The sequence below is a fragment of the Amborella trichopoda genome, chromosome 4 (assembly GCF_054954075.1).
Source record: "Amborella trichopoda isolate Santa Cruz 75 chromosome 4, AtrichopodaSantaCruz75HAP2 v2.0, whole genome shotgun sequence".
Classification (NCBI taxonomy): Eukaryota; Viridiplantae; Streptophyta; class Magnoliopsida; order Amborellales; family Amborellaceae; genus Amborella; species Amborella trichopoda.
Window position 1 is genome coordinate 48,604,751 of NC_142339.1, and position 18,248 is coordinate 48,622,998.

At 37.7% G+C, this 18,248-nt stretch overlaps 1 protein-coding gene and 1 long non-coding RNA gene across 5 annotated transcripts; one reads left to right on the forward strand and one right to left on the reverse strand.

The window, feature by feature from the left end:
* Window positions 1-130: 130 nt before the first annotated feature.
* Window positions 131-17,817, forward strand: LOC18431026 (pesticidal crystal cry8Ba protein). Of its 4 annotated transcripts, none has more exons than XM_088865424.1 (23): window positions 131-242; window positions 798-868; window positions 1,188-1,730; window positions 4,454-4,701; window positions 5,019-5,099; window positions 5,258-5,392; window positions 5,545-5,663; window positions 10,728-11,030; window positions 11,128-11,215; window positions 11,361-11,466; window positions 11,595-11,708; window positions 12,427-12,590; window positions 12,786-12,903; window positions 13,138-13,362; window positions 13,478-13,662; window positions 14,323-14,490; window positions 14,837-14,942; window positions 15,578-15,715; window positions 15,832-15,996; window positions 16,140-16,340; window positions 16,448-16,642; window positions 16,729-16,800; window positions 17,245-17,817. In XM_088865424.1, exons 2-23 carry the CDS (start codon window positions 827-829, stop codon window positions 17,398-17,400), a joined length of 3,672 nt encoding a protein of 1,223 aa, XP_088721550.1. In that variant the 5' UTR covers window positions 131-242; window positions 798-826; the 3' UTR covers window positions 17,401-17,817. The 4 variants fall into 4 exon arrangements, with proteins under 4 accessions (XP_088721550.1, XP_088721549.1, XP_011622182.1 ...); XM_088865423.1 differs by having other exon boundaries at window positions 163-263; XM_011623880.3 differs by lacking the exon at window positions 131-242 and adding an exon at window positions 354-473.
* Window positions 13,749-14,286, reverse strand: LOC148782543 (uncharacterized). The gene is made up of 3 exons (XR_016054635.1): window positions 14,205-14,286; window positions 13,910-13,961; window positions 13,749-13,832 (listed from the first exon to the last, which is right to left on the reverse strand). It is a non-coding gene; the product is annotated as an uncharacterized LOC148782543 (long non-coding RNA).
* Window positions 17,818-18,248: the final 431 nt, after the last annotated feature.

Here is an 18,248-nt window from a genome sequence, read left to right on the forward strand (position 1 = left end):
TTTATGTAACATTAAAGGAAGTGTGAGCGTCCCACTAAAGGGCTGGCCGTTAATCCGAGAACCCACCTCTTGCCACGTCAGCTTCCCGTTTGGCCGATTCGACGGAACCCCGACGTGCCGTGCCTTGCGGGTAGAGAGAGAAAGAGGAAGACAACCATATTTTGACTGTGTAGAGAGAGAAAGAGAGAGAGCACATTTTAAGGTATAGAATGAATCAGAGATTAATATTAGATAATGGAAAGGTGATTCCCTGCTGTTATTTAGTAAGTTCAAGCGATATGAATTTCCCTTTTTCTTTCCATTTCTTTACCTATTTTTTTGAAATAAAAGGGGAGGCGAACAGAGAGGAGAGAGAGAGAAGAGAGAGAGAAGAGAGAGAACAGTGTAGTAGCAGAGGGTTTGAGGGAGAAGGCAGCCAGGCATTATCCCTTGGGATCTGCAAATTCTCTCATAAAAATTTTATATTTCTCGTGGTAGTCTCCTGACTGGTTTGTTCATTTTGGTCCATTTTAGTATGAATTTAAATATGTCCAGTGGTTTATTTTCCTCAGTAGCTATGGAGTGCAAGGGGAAGTTGTAATGCTGCTGGGTTAGTGAGAGAAAGTGGGTTCTGATTTGGGGTGTATTGGCTTTGTAGAGATTTGTAGTTTGGAACATGGGTTTCAGTTAGAGATGCAGTTGTAAAACCTTTTGCATTGAAGTTTAGTGCAAGAAATTTTGTCTCTTTTTTTTGTGGAACGGTTTTGTTTTTCTTTGATTTTGGGGCTTTGAATGCTGATATGGGGGTTTTGATCCAGGCAAGAGTGAGAAACAGTGGGGCTTGAAGATGTATACAGAGGGCCGCAATGGCCTTAAATGGGCCAGTGAGGTAATAAAACCAGTATTTGCTTTGTTTTTTTCTTGTTTATTTGTTTGTTTATTTCTGAGATAACTACAATGGTAGATTGGTCCTCTACTTTCATGGTTTCAATCTGATGTTCTAGTTTATTATGTAACTTCTCTTAAATTTCCCATAAATTTCATAAAAAATTACTTTGGGAATTGGGTGTGATGGGGGAAGATTAATGTTTTCATCAAAAGTCCCATTTTTTAATTTTTTTTGATAATGTCATCAAAAGTCCCATTTTTTAACAGAGTCCTGGCTATAAACTCAAACTTTTGATACTATATTGACATTTATTAACCAGGGCTCGGTGCACGATCCAATCCTCAACATGCGAAATGGTGTTAGGAACTTTGGGCTCCCTCCCTCCAAGCTCAGGAGTGCATATATGTCTGCTCCCCAAGTAATGCCTGGGGATGAAAGTGGCTTTGGTACTGAGTCGCAATATTCAACTGATTCTGAGGAATACATTTATGGGGGAAGATACTCCCTCGATTCATCTCCACAAGAGGAGATTAGGGTTTTTAATCGTAAGCCTTCTAATGGAAGTGCTCAAAGATACAATACTCCAGTTTCTATGCAACAACAGTATTCAAGTGATCGCCTTTATTCAGATTATAGTTCATCAAGGGAAACTTTGATGCCTAACTCAAGTGGCACTGTGCAAAATGGACCGGTCTTTGTCTCAGAGAAACCGGGATTGAGGGGAGTACGATATCCCAATGGCGAGTGCGCTGACTATGTAGAGGATGAGTCATCAGATTCGGCAGGGAGCTCTGAGGTTACGCAAAGGGAGAGCAAACATTTTCCCCATGGAAGAAGAGATGAAGGCTTCATTTCTGAAGAGGTCTGTCTCTCTCTCCCTCTGTGGCTTTTTTTTTTTTGTGTGATTTGAAGTTCCCCTGTTATTTTTTTTTTCACCCTTTTGTATCTTTCTATAGGTGAATATTTTTATTCTTATATATGAGTATTTACAAGTTTCCTATCTATCAGCATATACCATGTGCTGAACTTGTCTTTCTTTTGGACTATGGTAAATCATGTCACAGAAAAGTGCTGGACCAATTTTAGTTTTGAAAATTGAATTCTGTTTTTGAATATTGAAGCCTTCATAAGCAGTTTTCAGTGGACTCCATGGTACAAAACTGCAAGAAATTGCATTCAAGGAGGTTTATTGTGATTGCCAAAAAGCTATAGTTTTAATAGTTTCTACCAAGTTAGGATTATTCTGGAGAAGTTTAGACATGATTAGACTTTTAATCATAGTTAGAGATATTTTTGTTAATTTTGAAACTTGGAGGGAATATGATTTTTCTGACAAGGAAAATCATGGGAAGAATCATGTATTGTATTAAGTCTTACTTATCAACATTATAAAAAAGGAACAAATGAATGAAGTAATTAGTTTATCTAATTACAGCGAAATATGATATTGTTGATGATGATCATCATCATCATCCGAGCTTTATTCCAACTATTTGGGATCTGTTACATGAATCATGTTCTTCCATTCCGCTCTATCGAGGGCCATACCCTCAATCAGATCATATGGCACAATATATTTTCTAACTACTTCCATCCATGTCCTTTAAGGCCTGTCCCTTGCCCTTTTAGAGTCCAGTTAAACCAAATCACCCATCCTAACTGTTGCCGCATCCCTATCATGAATCCTGATCCTACAGTGAAACATGATAAGCAAGTAATTATGTAATAGATCATGACTGCATTAGATAAACAAGATCACTGCATTATACAGGAAGTCTTGGTTTTCAAGTATTGGAATCAAGCGATATTTAGTTGCCTAAATCTTATTCTAGACAAAATGTTGGTGCATATTGATGTACTCTATACTTAATTTTTTCTTCTTTTCTGTTTTGATATGTTGTTCTTTGCAGTTGCACCAATCATTTGACTCTTCAGAATGTGCATGTCTCATAGATCAAGTTATTCTAGTTATGAAAATAGTTCTCTGAAAGATTTTAAATTCATCATTGTTCAATTAGTTCTTTACTTTTTGAAGTTGGGCTCGGTTTTATTCCGGACCCCATTTTGAAAAAGAAAAGAAATAAGCAGCCTTGTTAATTCTGTGTTGCACTCACCAATCACTACCGATTGCTAATGTTATATTGGGGAATTTGGTTGTGAGATTAAAAACACATCTCGGTCTTGTTGTCTTCACCACACACATGATGTTCAAACTTTTAGTCACATATTAAGTGATAGGTTTCGTGCCTGCTCTTAAACTGCATATTCTCATGGCCTTTGTATTGTTCAATGTTCAAAGACTCACCTGAGTCGCCTTAGGATTGGGCGATGCACTCGGTCTCAGCAGCCTACCAAGGCTGGTACAAGGTGCCCCTGGGTATCCTGTACAGTATTCAGGCGAGTATTGTACCCGAGTTTGTATGGTATTCAGATGAGTCAGTACAATACTTGCCTGAGTACTGTACACTGTTAGTATAAAACAAGGGGAGGCGCAAATCTGCCCTTGTCTATTATTTCCTATTTGTTTTTTAGCCTTGGAGTCCCTCATTTTTCCCCAGATTCGTGCCTTAACTAGACTTTTGCTTGTTCTATGCATTAGAAGCATGGGATTTCAGACAAAAACTCCGATTTCAGAGATTTTTGAGTTCTAGAGTTTCTGGCAAGGCTTTGTCTGAATGTGAAAAGTTTGCAATTTCTTCGCATATTTGAGTCGACCCTTGAAGAGTTCTGAATCCCAAGCCTATTTTATGTCATTGATCCAACCATAGGCTCTTTTTCCTCAATAAAACACAAAAATATTAGATTTTGACAGGTCTAAAATTCTGATGTATTATTTATCTGAATTTTCAAGAGCTCGGACTGGCAAAACCTGAAAGGTTTTCATTTCGGTGATATACGGAATACTTCATAAGGATTGGAGGCATGATTTGCACTGGGCTCAAAGATTGGGAAATCAGCCTCAAAATTTTGTATAATTTTCATTGTTCAATCTAAATTCCTATATTTGATATTTTACTAAATTCAATTATAGAATATCATTAATTAGTTCTGTACATAATATAAACTTCTTATTTTTTATTTTTTTCTATTTTCCCATATTTATTTTGGATTTTTTTGTTTGTTTTTAAGCCAATAACATCCATGTTTTTCATATTTCATGGTTATATATATATATATATATATATATATATATATATATATATATATATATATATATATATACATATGTATGATTTCTTTTTTAGTTTTTAAATAATATTTTCTGATTTTTAGGGATTTGTTATTTTCCCTATTTTTTGGTGCTTTTTCTCTTGCTTTGTCTAGGTCTCGACTTATTTGAGAGGGAGCCGAGTCACCCGACCAACTCATCTGGGGCAGGGCCCGTGTACCTTGCCCAGGCAGTGTTTCTGAACACTGATATTCTTTTATATATGTTGCATTGCATCTCTGGCAAATTGTTTGTGTGATCGACTTTACTGATTGGGCTTGGTACTTTCAAATGCATTTGATCATTTGGATGGTCATATAGAAGATCCAATTCTTTGTAATTTGCTTATTAATTAGATAATTTATTTTCTACCACAGATTGAAGCAAGAACTTTACGGCAAAACAAACTATCAGAAGACATTCCAAGTGCTCCCCCATTTAATGGCTCTGGAAAGGAAAATAACCATGCCGTTCATCAAAAGCCACTGAATACTGCCTCCACGGCACCAAATGCTGCAGATGCAGCCAGGTCTGCTAGGGCAGACCCCACATTGGACAAAGACCTAGGTCATGGGGTCAGTGCACATGATAATAAGGCAACTGAGCTGCCCAATCAATGCACCAGGTTGATGTTACTGTTAATTTTTTTGGTTGTAGAAACAATTAATTTTCTATGATATGAATCTTGATATCCTTTTTTGGTGGAACTAACACTTGATACCTGTGAGTATTATTAAAAAAATAAACAAATAAGTAAATCAATGAAAGCACTTGAACCTGGGCAGCTACATTGCATGATGAATGCGACACACCCATATACAGATGCTATCAGCATGCATGACTAAGGAGCATGGGTGTCTGCAAGCATGCATTTGTTCTAATTGTCAATGCATGCATGCGTCCTATTTTTGTTTAATATTAATTGTGCATTATGCTTTGTAGGCCTGCCAGTGTTGTTTCTGGGGAAGCAGTGGGTTCATCCATTGGCCCTTTACCAGTACGTGCACCCACCTTTCATGTCAGGTGTGTAATATATTTATCATCTCTGTGGCAAACTTGAACTTGGTGCTTGTATATTGACTATATGATGAATCAATTTATATCTTATTGCAAACAATTGTTAGCTTTAGTATTATTGTCATTGTTTATATGAAAAATCTCACATTTTTGCCAATGTTCAGTGGACAGGGGCCATGGCAAGCCGTTATTGCGTATGATGCATGTGTCCGGCTTTGCCTTCATTCATGGGCTAGGGGTTGCATGGAAGCCCCTGTATTTTTGGAGAATGAATGTGCTCTACTTCGAAATGCATTTGGGTAAGTGCGGAAACTTTCTTTTTCCCATTCCTGTGCCCTCTGAAAATGAAAAAATACATGGATGTCTCAGTAATGCATGATTTTGGAGTTGGCGGGCTGGAGTCAAGAGCTAATTCACTTGCCTTATTTTACTATGCTTTATGTGTGAATAGTTTGCAACAGATATTGCTACAACCAGAAGAAGAATTACTGGCAACACGTGCTAAGGATATTTTGCCAGAGGGAGCTGCACCAAAGCCCAAAAAAACCATTGGCAGAATGAAGGTGCAAGGTATTGATATACTAGCAAACTTAGCCTTAGCTATTATACTAACTCTAAAGTTCAGTGGTTTAAGCCATGGCCTTAGGTCTGGAGATGCTAGGGTCCGGAGCCCAAGTCAGGAATCTCAGACTCGGTGCAGGAAAAAATAATAATACATATTGGGATCCGGCAAGATTTCAGCCGGTTCATGTGGGTTTGGTTCCGGACTCGGTAGCCCTCAGAGTCCGAGTAGGACTTGCCGAATCGGATTCACTACTAAACCACTCTATATCAGTTTCCTGTTTGTTATGTATGGCTGAAATGTTCTGAGCAAGGCCACTCGGACTCTGCGAGTAACTCGGCCTCGCCCTATCGGCGAGGAGAGTTTTGGGCGATCAGACCGTACAACATGTTAGTAAACTTTATTTATATAATACGTGAAATCTAACTCATATATGTTTGAAGGCCTTCGCTGTTAGTAGTGGTGCATAAGTCTTAGTGTGTTCAGGGTTTGGATTCCCCCCCTTGAATCCCGCTTGTGAACGTCTATTTTATAAAGATTGTCATTTATTTATTTAAAGATTGTCATTTTTTTATATTATAGAAGTTACTAAAAAAAAATGTACGTCCCTCGAGAATGGCCTCGGCCGAGTAACTCAGCCTTACCCTATAGGCGAGGCGAGTTTTGGGTGATCAGACTGTACAACATGTTAGTAAATTTTATTATTATATTAAAAAAAACATGCTAGTAAACTTTATTTATATAATACGTCAAATCTAACTCATATATGTTTGAAGGCCGTCGTGGTTAGTAGTGGCGCATAAGTCTTAGTGTGTTCAGGGTTTGGAATCCCCCCTTGAATCCCGCTTGTGAACGTCTATTTTATAAAGATTGTCACTTCTTTATTTAAAAATTGTCATTTTTTTATATGATAGAAGTTACTAAAAAAAAAATGTAAGCCCCTCGAGAATGGACTCAGCCGAGTAACTCGGCCTCGCCCTATAGGCGAGGCGAGTTTTGGGCAATCAAACTGTACAACATGTTAGTAAACTTTATTTATATAATATGTCAAATCTAACTCATATATGTTTGAAGGCCTTCGCAGTTAGTAGTGGCGCATAAGTCTTAGTGTGTTCAGGGTTTGGATCCCCCCCCTAGAATCCCGCTTGTGAACATCTATTTTATAAAGATTGTCATTTATTTATTTAAAGATTGTCATTTTTTAAGATGATAGAAGTTACTAAAAAAAAATGTAAGCCCCTCGAGAATGGCCTCGGCCGAGTAACTCGGTCTCACCCTACAGGCGAGGCGAGTTTTGGGCGATCAGACTGTACAACATGTTAGTAAACTTTATTTGTATAATATATCAAATCTAACTCATATATGTTTGAAGGCCTTCACGGTTAGTAGTGGCGCATAAGTCTTAGTGTGCTCAGGGTTCGAATCCCGCTTGTGAACATCTATTTTTTAAAGATTGTCATTTTTTTTATATGATAGAAGTACTAAAAAAAATGCAAGCCCTTTGAGAATCGAACTCTAAAAGATTGTCATCTTTTTATATGATAGAAGTTCTAAAAAACAAGTAAGCCCCTTGAGAATCAAACTCTTAATGTCTTGCAGGAAGCAGCTCTCTGTAATGTGTCATGACCAATGTGCCATTAGTTGTTTGATTGCAAAGAGCTGCCCAATAATTATACATTTTACATTGCTATCTTCATTTTCTTTTTTAAGAAAAAATGAGCTGGACTCGGGCGAGCCCGAGTAACTTGCCTCGGCCAATACCCAAGAATCTTGGTCGAGTTGATTTTCTAAACACTGATTAAGAATAACCTAATTCGTGTCATACTTTGTTATGGACAATGACTTGGAATGTACACTTGGCTTCATCTAATTTAGCAATTTGGTGAATGCTACTTGTTCTCGTCAGATTGCAGTGATTCAATGTATGCTCAGTTTAGTATTTTGTCTTTGAATGTTAACTGTTTTTCACTAACCAATTGATGTAAAAGTGTATTGTTACATGAGACACTCTATTTCTGTCCCACAACACACTTTATGAAAATACTATAAAAAGTGAAGCTCTATAAATGTACTCTCTGCTCACAAAATAAACGCTATTTATCAAAAGACGCTTTGACAAAGTGTTGGCTTCTTCATGGGCTTCTCGTTGTCAAGTGACGCAGCCCATCCTAGATCTCGTTAGAGATGTTGTTTAGTTGCCAAGATTAGCTATTCTCTTTTTGTGCCGAGGTTATCACATTGCTTGAGTTGACTTCTATGATTATGGAATTCCAGTCGGTCTTAAGAATTGAGACTCCTTAGACTGAAGAGCAGTGTTCATGCCTCTTGTTGATTGGAGTCATGTACATGCAATGGGGCACAAATATTTCAAGAGGGTTTTTCTGCAGTAATTCCACAAAGTACCCCCCACACCTGCCAGCCCAGAATTTTCCCAAGAACTCATGTCAAAACTTAGCTTCACTGTCCTTGTTGGTGGCGTCGTTCACTTTTCATCATTTTCTTTTTGGTGGTGTGGGATTGTGGAAAGTCACATAGGAATAAAACAACCTCATGAATTCTTTTCCTTCCCAATGTGAAGCTAGATTGGGAGTGGCATTTTGGAAAGCTGTCCCTCCATGAAAGGCACTGGCAAACAATCCCTTCCCAAACACAACATTAATATCTTGAAGCATCAGTTAAATTTTAGAAGTGAAACCTAAGATCAGGGCTGCGTTTAACATACTATATGCATTGCTACAAACAAATTTTGATGCCATCTGTAATCGTCCAAGGTGCACCATGGATATTATATTCTGGGAATGAAAATGTGACTGCAGTATGTGCCTCTTGTAACAAAGGCTACTAAATAACTTCATGTTTGACTTTTAGACTGTGGTTTCAATGGGTTGAGATATGGAAGACTAATGGGAGATCTGAGACATTGTTTTAATGGGTCATAATACATGTTTATTGGTGTGGATAAAAGACGGTTATATTTAAGAAAAATTATTAAAACTCCCCAAGGTAAAGAAAGAATGAGGGTGGAGGTCATAGATATATTCATAGGTTTAGGACACCATATGGTATCTCGATAGAGGTTTGGAAGTGCATGGGGGAGATTGGCATTGACTGGTTGACGAAGTTGTTCAACAAGGTGCTGAGAACAAAGAAAATGTCAGACGAATGGAGAAAACGTATTGTGGTACCTATTTACAAGAACAAAAGAGTCATACAGAATTGTGCGAACTATTGAGGGATCATGCTTATGAGCCATATTGTGAAGCTCTGGGAGAGAATGATTGAGCAACAACGAGTGTATTTGAAAACCAATTTGGTTTTATGGCAGGAAGGTGAACAACCGAGGTTATTTTCCTACTGAGGCAACTGATTGAGAAGTTTTGGACGAAGGGAAAAGATCTCCACATAGTCTTTATTGACCTAGAGAAAACTTATGATAGAGTACCTCGAGATTTGATTTGGAGGGTGTTAGAAAGAAAGGAGCCTCCAAACTCTACATCGACTTGGTGAGAGATATGTACGATGGAGTGCTAACTAACTAGTGTATAAACAACTAGTGGAGAGACGAATGAGTTTTTAGTGACAATAGGTCTATATCAAGGGTCAGCATTGAGCTCGTACCTCTTTGTTTTAGTTATGGATGACTTAACTCCGCACTTATAGGATGAGGTGCCGTGGTGCATGTTGTTCACAGATGACATAGTTTTGATTGATGAAACCCGAAACGACGTCAGCACAAAGTTAGAATTTTGGAGGGATGTTCTAGACTCCAAAAGTTTTAAAATTAGCTAGACTAAGACAAAGTGTATGGAATGCAAGTTTAGGAATAATAGGAGTCGAGATGAGGAAGTAGTTAAGATTGATAGCCAGTAAGTAAAATAAGACTACACTTTCGATATCTTGGGTCGATAATCCAGGAAAATAGAGAGATTGAGGAAGAGGTTGCATACCAAATTAGAGTTGGGTGGGCGAAGTGGAGATGTACAACTAGAATTTATTTATCGCTGCATACCAATGAAGCTGAAGGGCAATCTCTATTGGACAACTGTGAGACCAACTTTACTTTATGGGGCAGAATGTTAGGCGAACAAAAACAATATACCCATAGAATGAGTGTAGCAGAGATGAGGATGTTGAGATGGATGAGTGGCAAGACAAGAAGGGATAGTATCCAAAATGAATCCATTCGGAAAAGTTTAGGTGTGGCACCAATAGGTGATAAGATGAGAGAGAGTGGACTTAGGTGGGCTGACCATCTGTGGCGTCGTCCCAATATAACACCTGTTAAGATGTGCGAGTTAGTTCTAGTGGAAGGATTGAAAAGGGCAAGGGGTAGGCTCAAAAGAACGTGGTTGGAAGTAGTTCGAAAAGCTATGGGGACTAATGGCCTCATTGAGGGTATGGCCTTTAATAGAGCAGAATGGAAGACTAGGATTCGTGTAGCCAATGATGATGATGATGATGACTAAAACTTCCCAAGTTTAACTTTTTAGGCAATCCCTCCCCCCCCAACACTTTTGATATCACTCTGTGAACCCCATTACTGTTTTCTTTTGCAGCTACAACCACAAGTAAAAAAGGTACTTTTTTTTTAACTAAAATATCCCCATTTGACCCATGTTTACAATACCCTTTTTTTTTTTTGATGCCGGACCAAAAATGAGTATGTGCTGGTCTGACAAACAAATATGTGCAAAATTGACACAAAAACGATAGTTTCATAGTGCTGGTCCGGCGACCGGACCAAAAAATGAGTCCGGTCCAGCAAAAAAAATATGTTGGACTGACACAAAAAATGTGCCAGAGCGGTCCAGCACATTAATTTGATAGTGATTGGAAATGTGGGTATGAGGCATAGAGGGGTATGTTGGTCATTTTTGACTGGGCAAAGTGCAAAAAAAAAAGTACTGGGATGTTATTAGTGTTTTAAAAAGTTGTTGGGGGTAGGATGTTTAGAAAGTGGAGTCAAGGGGGATATTTATAATTTTCCCTTACATTTTTTAACTATAGTTAAGTTATTTGTCTTTTTATTTAGTTATTTTCAGCATATAAAACTAAAACTTAGCTTTGTGTAGTGCGTAAAGTGAAGATGATGCTGGACATGCCATCTGGATGCAGTTTCTCATCTTTGGGACCATCAAAAATAAAATTGGATTCACTTAAGAGTCGAATGTCCAATTTTCAATCAACTGTTTCTGCTGGATGGGATGCTGTCAAGAGAGTTCGGGTTATACCTCGTACACCCGCCCATGCTACTTTCTCAAGGCATAGCTTGGCTTATGTTCAAGCTAGCACTCAATATATTAAGCAGGTGTCTAGTCTTCTAAAAACTGGGGTTACTACATTGCGCAACAGTTCTTCTTATGAAGTTGTGCAAGGTATGTATGCCAATATTTTGATCTTGTTACGTTTTCATCTTGCATTTTTTTGTTTTTTTTGGGGTCGTGACTGGTATTATTTTCTATTGATGTGTAGAGACTTACTATTGTTTGTTGAGAATGAAAAGTTCACCTGAGGGTGAAGCATTTAGGATGCAGCCAGGATCTGGAGAGTCCCATTTCTTGTATGTATGCTATTTCCGTGATGACCAAGTGATTTAACTTTCTATACCAATACAGGCATGAGAATAATTTTCTAATGGATCTGTTTTCATCTGTCATGTATATTCATATCTATGTTTAATGCTGCTCTTATATGTATTATTTCAGCTTACCAGACAGTCTAGGGGATGACCTAATTGTTGAGGTTCTTGATTCCAAAGGAAACATTCATGGTCGCGTGCTTGCCCAAGTGGCTACTATTGCTGAGGATCCAGTAAGGGCGCAGACACTTCGTTCTATATTATGATCTCAATATTGATAGATAGTTGTGCAGATGGTATTTTATGTTTCTTGATGATAAAGATTGGTATCTTGAAGATATCTGAAACCTGCCCTTTGCAGAATGAAAAGCTTCGGTGGTGGTCCATCTATCATGAGCCAGAACATGAGCTTGTAGGGAGACTGCAACTCTACATAAATTACACTACCACCCCAGATGACTTGAATTCCTTGAAGGTACACTTACCCACCCCTGGTTAATATGATACTCTTATTTACCTATATGTTTTGTGATAATTAAGTAATTCAATGGTTCCAAGTCCTTCAAAAAAAAAAAGGTTAATTCAATGGTTTCATGCCTAGCCAAAGTTATTACTTAAGTTCATTCTGGTCATTGAAACAGTAGTTTCCCCTTTCTGTCTTTTTAGTATCAGTAAATTATGGTTGGTGTTTATTTCGCATGATGAGTAGAGTCTATTTCTTTTTATTTTTCTTCTTTTCTTTTGCATTCCATGCCAATATTGACTGTACTGCCATTATGAAGGGGAACCTTTTGCAATAGTGATTGAGATCCTGATGATTTCTAGTTCTGTCAGTCTTATAAAATCTCTAGACCCTTAGTTCACTGAATGTTCTTGGAACAGGCATGCTATTTTGCCTGTTCCATATAAGCTAAGGGTTTGAAAGGCAATTTATGATAAGCTGAAAATTTAATATTTTAGTACGCTATTGTTGCATATGGAAGTCTCCAGTTTTTTCAGTTATCTGGATTATCTCTATTTCTTGTCTTCCATTGCTGGGGTGTGGCTTGATGAGATGAGCTATCTATTTCTTAGTTTCAGTTATTTTCTTCTTACATAAGTCTATTCTTTGTAGCCATTTATTCTCCACTGAATTCTGTGCGCAAAATGTGGGCCTTCATTATTTTGATTTCAATTTCGTGTCATCTATCCAGTGTGGCCCTGTAGCAGAAACTGTGGCATATGACTTGGTTCTGGAAGTGGCACTGAAAGTTCAACATTTTCAGCAAAGGAACTTAGTGTTGCATGGGTCATGGAGGTGGCTACTCATGGAGTTTGCATCATATTATGGGGTTTCAGACGCATATGCCAAACTAAGGTAGTCAGGACTCTTGCATCTTTGAAATGATACATAGTTCCTTTACATTTATTATGGGGGATGTTCCTTCTCAATTGTCACATTGTTTTAAAATGCTTTGTTGTTAAATAGCCTTGAAGTGCTTAATCCAATATGTAACCCTGTTGCATCTGTATGTTATTCACTGTTTTAACATAACAATTTCTTTGAGTTCAGATACCTTTCTTATATTATGGATGTGGCAACACCCACAGAGGACTGCTTGGTCCTCGTGCATGATTTGCTAGTGCCTGTAGTGAAGAGTCGGCTGGAGAACACTCTAAGTCGTCAAGAGGTGTGTAAATAGTTGTGTTTCATAGTTCGTTACTTAGCGACTTGTGCATAACACTGATGACCGTAGAGCTTTCGGTTTGGTAGCTTCTTTATTATGTGCATCCATGACAGATAATTAGAAAGTTTATTGAAGAAAATGTATTAAGGAAGTTAACTGTGTCTTCACATGCTTGTCAATGAATTCATCATGGGCTTTTATATCTTCCCTTAGAAACCCTTTTTCTGTTGTTGCCAGAAACGCATCCTGGGAGAAGTGGAGGAGCAGGTTGAACAGATTCTTGCGCTAGTGTTTGAGAATTACAAGTCTTTAGATGAGTCATCTTCTTCAGGTCTGATCAATGTTATGAGGCCTGCAACTGGAGTTCCTGCACCTGCTTTGGTGCCTGCTGTAAAGCTTTTCAGTCTTCTTCATGATATACTCTCTCCAGAAGTACAATTGAGTCTATGCAGTTATTTTCAGGTACGGTAACATAAAAAAAGTTGACCTCTTTCTTCTTTCAGTGTGGTTCATTTATATATTTGCTTTGAACTGGTAAGCGTTGTTTAGTTAGTGTACATTTATGATGAATGTGAAGGCTGCTGCAAAGAAGAGATCACGAAGGCACATGTCAGAAACTGATGAGTTTGTTGCGGCTAACAATAACGAAAATGATGTTGTGGCTCTTTCTACCGCTTACTCAAAGATGAAAACACTTTGTGTAAATGTCAGGAATGAAGTCTACACCGATATTGAGATTCATGAACAGCATGTACTCCCTAGGTTGGTGCTCATATCATTGTTACCCTATCGGAAGTGGAAGTTCACAAAAAGAATAGTTGGCCTTGTAGTCTTTTTGCGATGCCTCTGTCATAGACAATCTTATTTGTTCAACTGTAACACTTAAAGAGTTATAGTTATGTAGTAGCTTCTCAACTTATGCCATAGATTTCCTGCATTTAATATGTTATTAGAGAAAAGTCGGAACTGTTTGGTAAAAGATTTACTTTATGTTATTAAAAGGAGAAACCTGTGTGGTTTCTTTTGCTGCCATGAATGTGTATCATTAACTCCAAATGAGCCTGCAGATGTATAACAAGCTTCAAGTCAGTCGTTTGTCTTGGTTTTTGTTTTCTTGCATATATGCAACAAATTTTCAAATGATCATATTGTTCGTGTTATTCTTTTTACTCATGAACCAAAAGACTACCTTGAAAAAGTTTAATTTCTTGTGCCTAATGAATTCTGTTTTACATTGGGAACAGCTCTATATACTTGGATGTTTTGCGTGAGCCCTCCATATTGGAAGTGAATGCTTTACTTACCCTAATTTCATAATCTGTTTTGTTTCTGTTTTTTTGTTATCTGCTTTGTTCGGTCATTAGAATCCTGGCCTGTTTAGTTCCAAGAATGTAAGAATATTGTACTTCTTCTTTTGTGCAGCTTTATTGATCTCCCAAATATCACAGCATCTATATACAGCGTGGAGCTCTGCAGTAGATTGCAAGCATTTCTTGTTGCATGCCCGCCTTCTGGCCCTTCACCACCAGTCGCGGACCTTGTCATTGCTGCTGCAGATTTTCAAAAGGATCTTGCTTGCTGGAATATCAGGTAACCTATTAATGGATGTTACATGAATGGGTTCCTTTTTTTTGGATGAAAGGTAATATTACATTAACTGTGAGATTAAAATACATTGTAATGAAAGATACAGCACTGGGAATAATAACTTACATGAATGGGTTACTTCTTTTTATATGACATTAATTGCGAGGATCTAATACATTGTACATGAAAGATATAGCACTGGGTCTGGGAATAATGATGATGATCTAGTCATCATAAAAAACGACTGTGCACTGATAACCAGTTTAGTTATTTTTTGCATAACATCATTGGACATATGCCAAATGTTGGTTCTATTCTGTTACTCATCTACATATATTAATATTTGCAGTCCTATGAAAGGAGGTGTTGATGCTAAAGAATTGTTCCACTTGTATATAATCCTTTGGATCAAAGATAAGCGCAACATATTGCTTGAGTCATGTAAACTAGATAAGGTATGAATTTCCTGCCCTCCATGCCAATTGTTGATCTTCTAATAGCAAAGGTTTCATTATTAGAATGTTAGTTTATTTGTACCAAGTTATGCAATTAATAGTGAATTAAGAGAAAAAGAAGTCCAGACTTCCTTTTTTCTCTAGTCAACAGCGATACTGGAGGTACTTGTAAGAAAAAAGAATGATACTGCTAGGGGATTCTGGAAAAAAGAGTTTTCATGAGAGAGGTTGGGAATATCCAAAGATGCACTGATTGTTGCTAATATTTTGATCCATGCAATTCCAAGTAATTAAGTTGGAGGCCTCAAATGAAGTAGGATTAAGGTTGACTCGATTACCGATTATTAAAAGTTTGGGAGTTCTATTTTATTTTCTGGATACTCATAATTATCAATTCCAGTTCAGGTTCACTCAATGAACAATTAAAGAAAACAAAAGCTTGCAAGTTTATTTTATTTTTTGGATACCTATAGTTATCAATTCTGAATGTTGCACACATATTGGAAAGACTTGTTAGTTGGGCAATTACTACCATATCATATTTGAACTGTTATCCTAGTTTGGTAAAATTTTATTTCTGAAATTTTGCATCAGCTTTATGATTTCTGGACCTGGTTTTAATGATTAAAATGCAGGTAAAGTGGTCAGGGGTCACAACACAACATTGCACAACCCCATTTGTTGACGATATGTATGATCGTCTGAAAGACACATTGAATGAGTATGAGATCATCATTTGCCGGTGGCCTGAATACACATTTGTTTTAGAAAATGTATGTTGATTTGAGACTATGGATTCTTTTGCTTTTTATCATTAGTTTCTAATAGCCTTGAAACTTGTATCTCACTCTTTTATTTTCTTGCATGATGTTTATATGGTCAACAAAAGGCTGTTGCTGATGTTGAGAAGGCAGTGATTGAGGCCTTAGAGAGGCAATATGCAGATGTTTTGGCACCACTCAAGGATAGCATGACACCCAAAAAGTTTGGCTTGAAATATGTTCAGAAACTTGCCAAACGAAATTCTCTATGCCCTTATAATGTTCCTGAAGAAGTGAGTATTTTGGTTCTCATGTTGCTCTCCTCTCTCTCTCTAACCCATGACTTCTAGCCTATATAAGAGGGACCACCAAGAAAGCATTGACATCTCTTGAGTGAATTCATTATAGAGCATTGATGGTGGATTTCCTATTTCAGGTAGGTATTTTCCTCAATACCATGAAACGGTTACTAGATGTGCTGCGCCCCAAGATTGAGACGCAGTTAAAGTCATGGGTTGCCTGCATACCGTCGGGTGGAAGTTCAGTTGCTGGTGAACGCCTAAGTGAAGTTACAGTGATGCTAAGAGCTAAGTTCAGAAATTACTTGCAAGCTATCGTAGAAAAGCTTGCTGACAATGTAAGTGCACCCATTCTTGGCTTTTTAACTTCTATTCTTTCACGTTAAGTAATGCTTGATTTTGACAAAACAGAAAATAATTAGGTCATATAATTTCTGGTTTGCAGACACGACTTCAGGGTGTGACTAAACTGAAAAAGATCATCCAAGATACGAAGGATGCAGTTGGGGAGTCTGAGATTAGAGAAAGAATGCAGCCATTGAAGGCTCTGCTCACAGACACTATTTGTCATCTTCACAATGTTGTTGAGAGTCACGTTTTCATTGCGTTATGTCGGGGATATTGGGATCGAATGGGTCAGGTTAGTTTATCATTCTTTATTGGCAATGTCCAAGTAGTGAGTTGTAATGGATGTCTTAAATCTTACAGCTCCCCTTGTGATTGCAGGACGTGCTCAACTTCTTGGAGAATAGGAAAGAGAATAGGTCATGGTATAAAGGTTCACGAGTTACAGTAGCGGTAATGTTTTATGGCATTTTTCCTGATTGTTATCGTTATTATTTTTTGATTATTTATTATTGTTGTTGTTGTTGTCAGCTGACCCAAATAGTTGGGATAAGGTTTGGATGATAATGATGATGATGATGATGATGTTTTTAGTATTGTTATTAATATCTGATTAGGTGCTCCTTGCAGAGAATGCTCTGAAAATGCTCGAAATATCTGTCCTTGGGAAATTACCTGAAAGACCTTCATCCAAAGTTGTAACAGGGTTTTCTAGGTCTAGTAACAGGGTTTTCTAGGTCTAAAACCTTGGTAGTGTTTTGAGTGTTCTCTGTGGGTGCATTATCAGAATCATTTTATGAGTTTTATACCTCTTTAACGACATTTTGAGTTATGCATTTTCCAACTGACTTGTGCATTTCTTTTCATTTTGTTGGGCTTTTGGTTATGGTTTTGCAGATATTGGATGACACATTTGCATCTCAGATGCAGAGACTGAAGGGGCATGCTTTGCAAGAGAAGGACTTGGAGGCTCCGAGGTCAGTAATGGAGGTGCGGTCTATGCTCTGTAAGGATGCACCAAACCACAAGGACTCCAACTATTTCTACTACTAGATGGATGGGCCGGATATTGTAGATAGAAAAGAGGTGAATCAAAGGCATATTGGGCTTATTTTTGAAGATAATGAAGGGAAATATAACGGCCTACAAGAATCATCAAAGGATAAAGATTTCGGAATCTCTGGCAGGAGAGATGCATCTGATCTCTTGAGCAAGAAAATATAAGAACCATGTCATAATCAAGTCTTCATCTCTCTCTCTCTCTCTCTCTCTCTCTCTCTCTATGATTGTGCTCATATATATGTACAGGTGAAAGGGACATAATTAAGTTGAAATAGGACTGTATTAGTGGGTTCTATTCCAAGAATGCTGAAGAGCCCCGATCTGGTTTTGAATGGTGTTATTTGTTTATTTTTCATTTAGAATGAATCAAGAAAAGGGCCTGTTATACAGGTTCGTTTACAAGCCTTACCTGCTGTGCATTTCTGTCCTTTTAATTATGCGAATGCATTTGGCAGAGATGGATCCCCACAGCCCCGGTGATGTGTGCACATTCTTGTTCAATTCAATCGATTTTCTTCAGTGAGCATGCATTTTGGCTCTCATTTGTCTGGATATTTTGGCACACTTGTATGGACAGTTGATTAAGGTATGTTATTTGAGAATCTGAATCCACATTTACTGTACTTCCTGTTTCCTACTCCCAATCAAATTTTACGAATGGTGCTTGTGACCACATCTTTAAGCACTAACAAATCTTCTGAGTTCGATCTCAGACAAATGGAGGCACTTGCCATAGGGTTGTAGGTTGAAGGGGAAAACATGACTAAATAATTTTGTAGGTATTTATGGATTCAGCATATCTGCTTTTAGTCTTAAATTTTTTAGTATTTTTGGATTCG

Coding starts and splice junctions, on each gene's coding strand:
- LOC18431026 (XM_088865424.1), top strand. CDS start 827: ATGTATACAGAGGGCCGCAATGGCCTTAAATGGGCCAGTGAG. Junction 4,702..5,018: donor CTGCCCAATCAATGCACCAG/GTTGATGTTACT, acceptor TATGCTTTGTAG/GCCTGCCAGTGTTGTTTCTG. Junction 12,591..12,785: donor GACGCATATGCCAAACTAAG/GTAGTCAGGACT, acceptor CTTTGAGTTCAG/ATACCTTTCTTATATTATGG.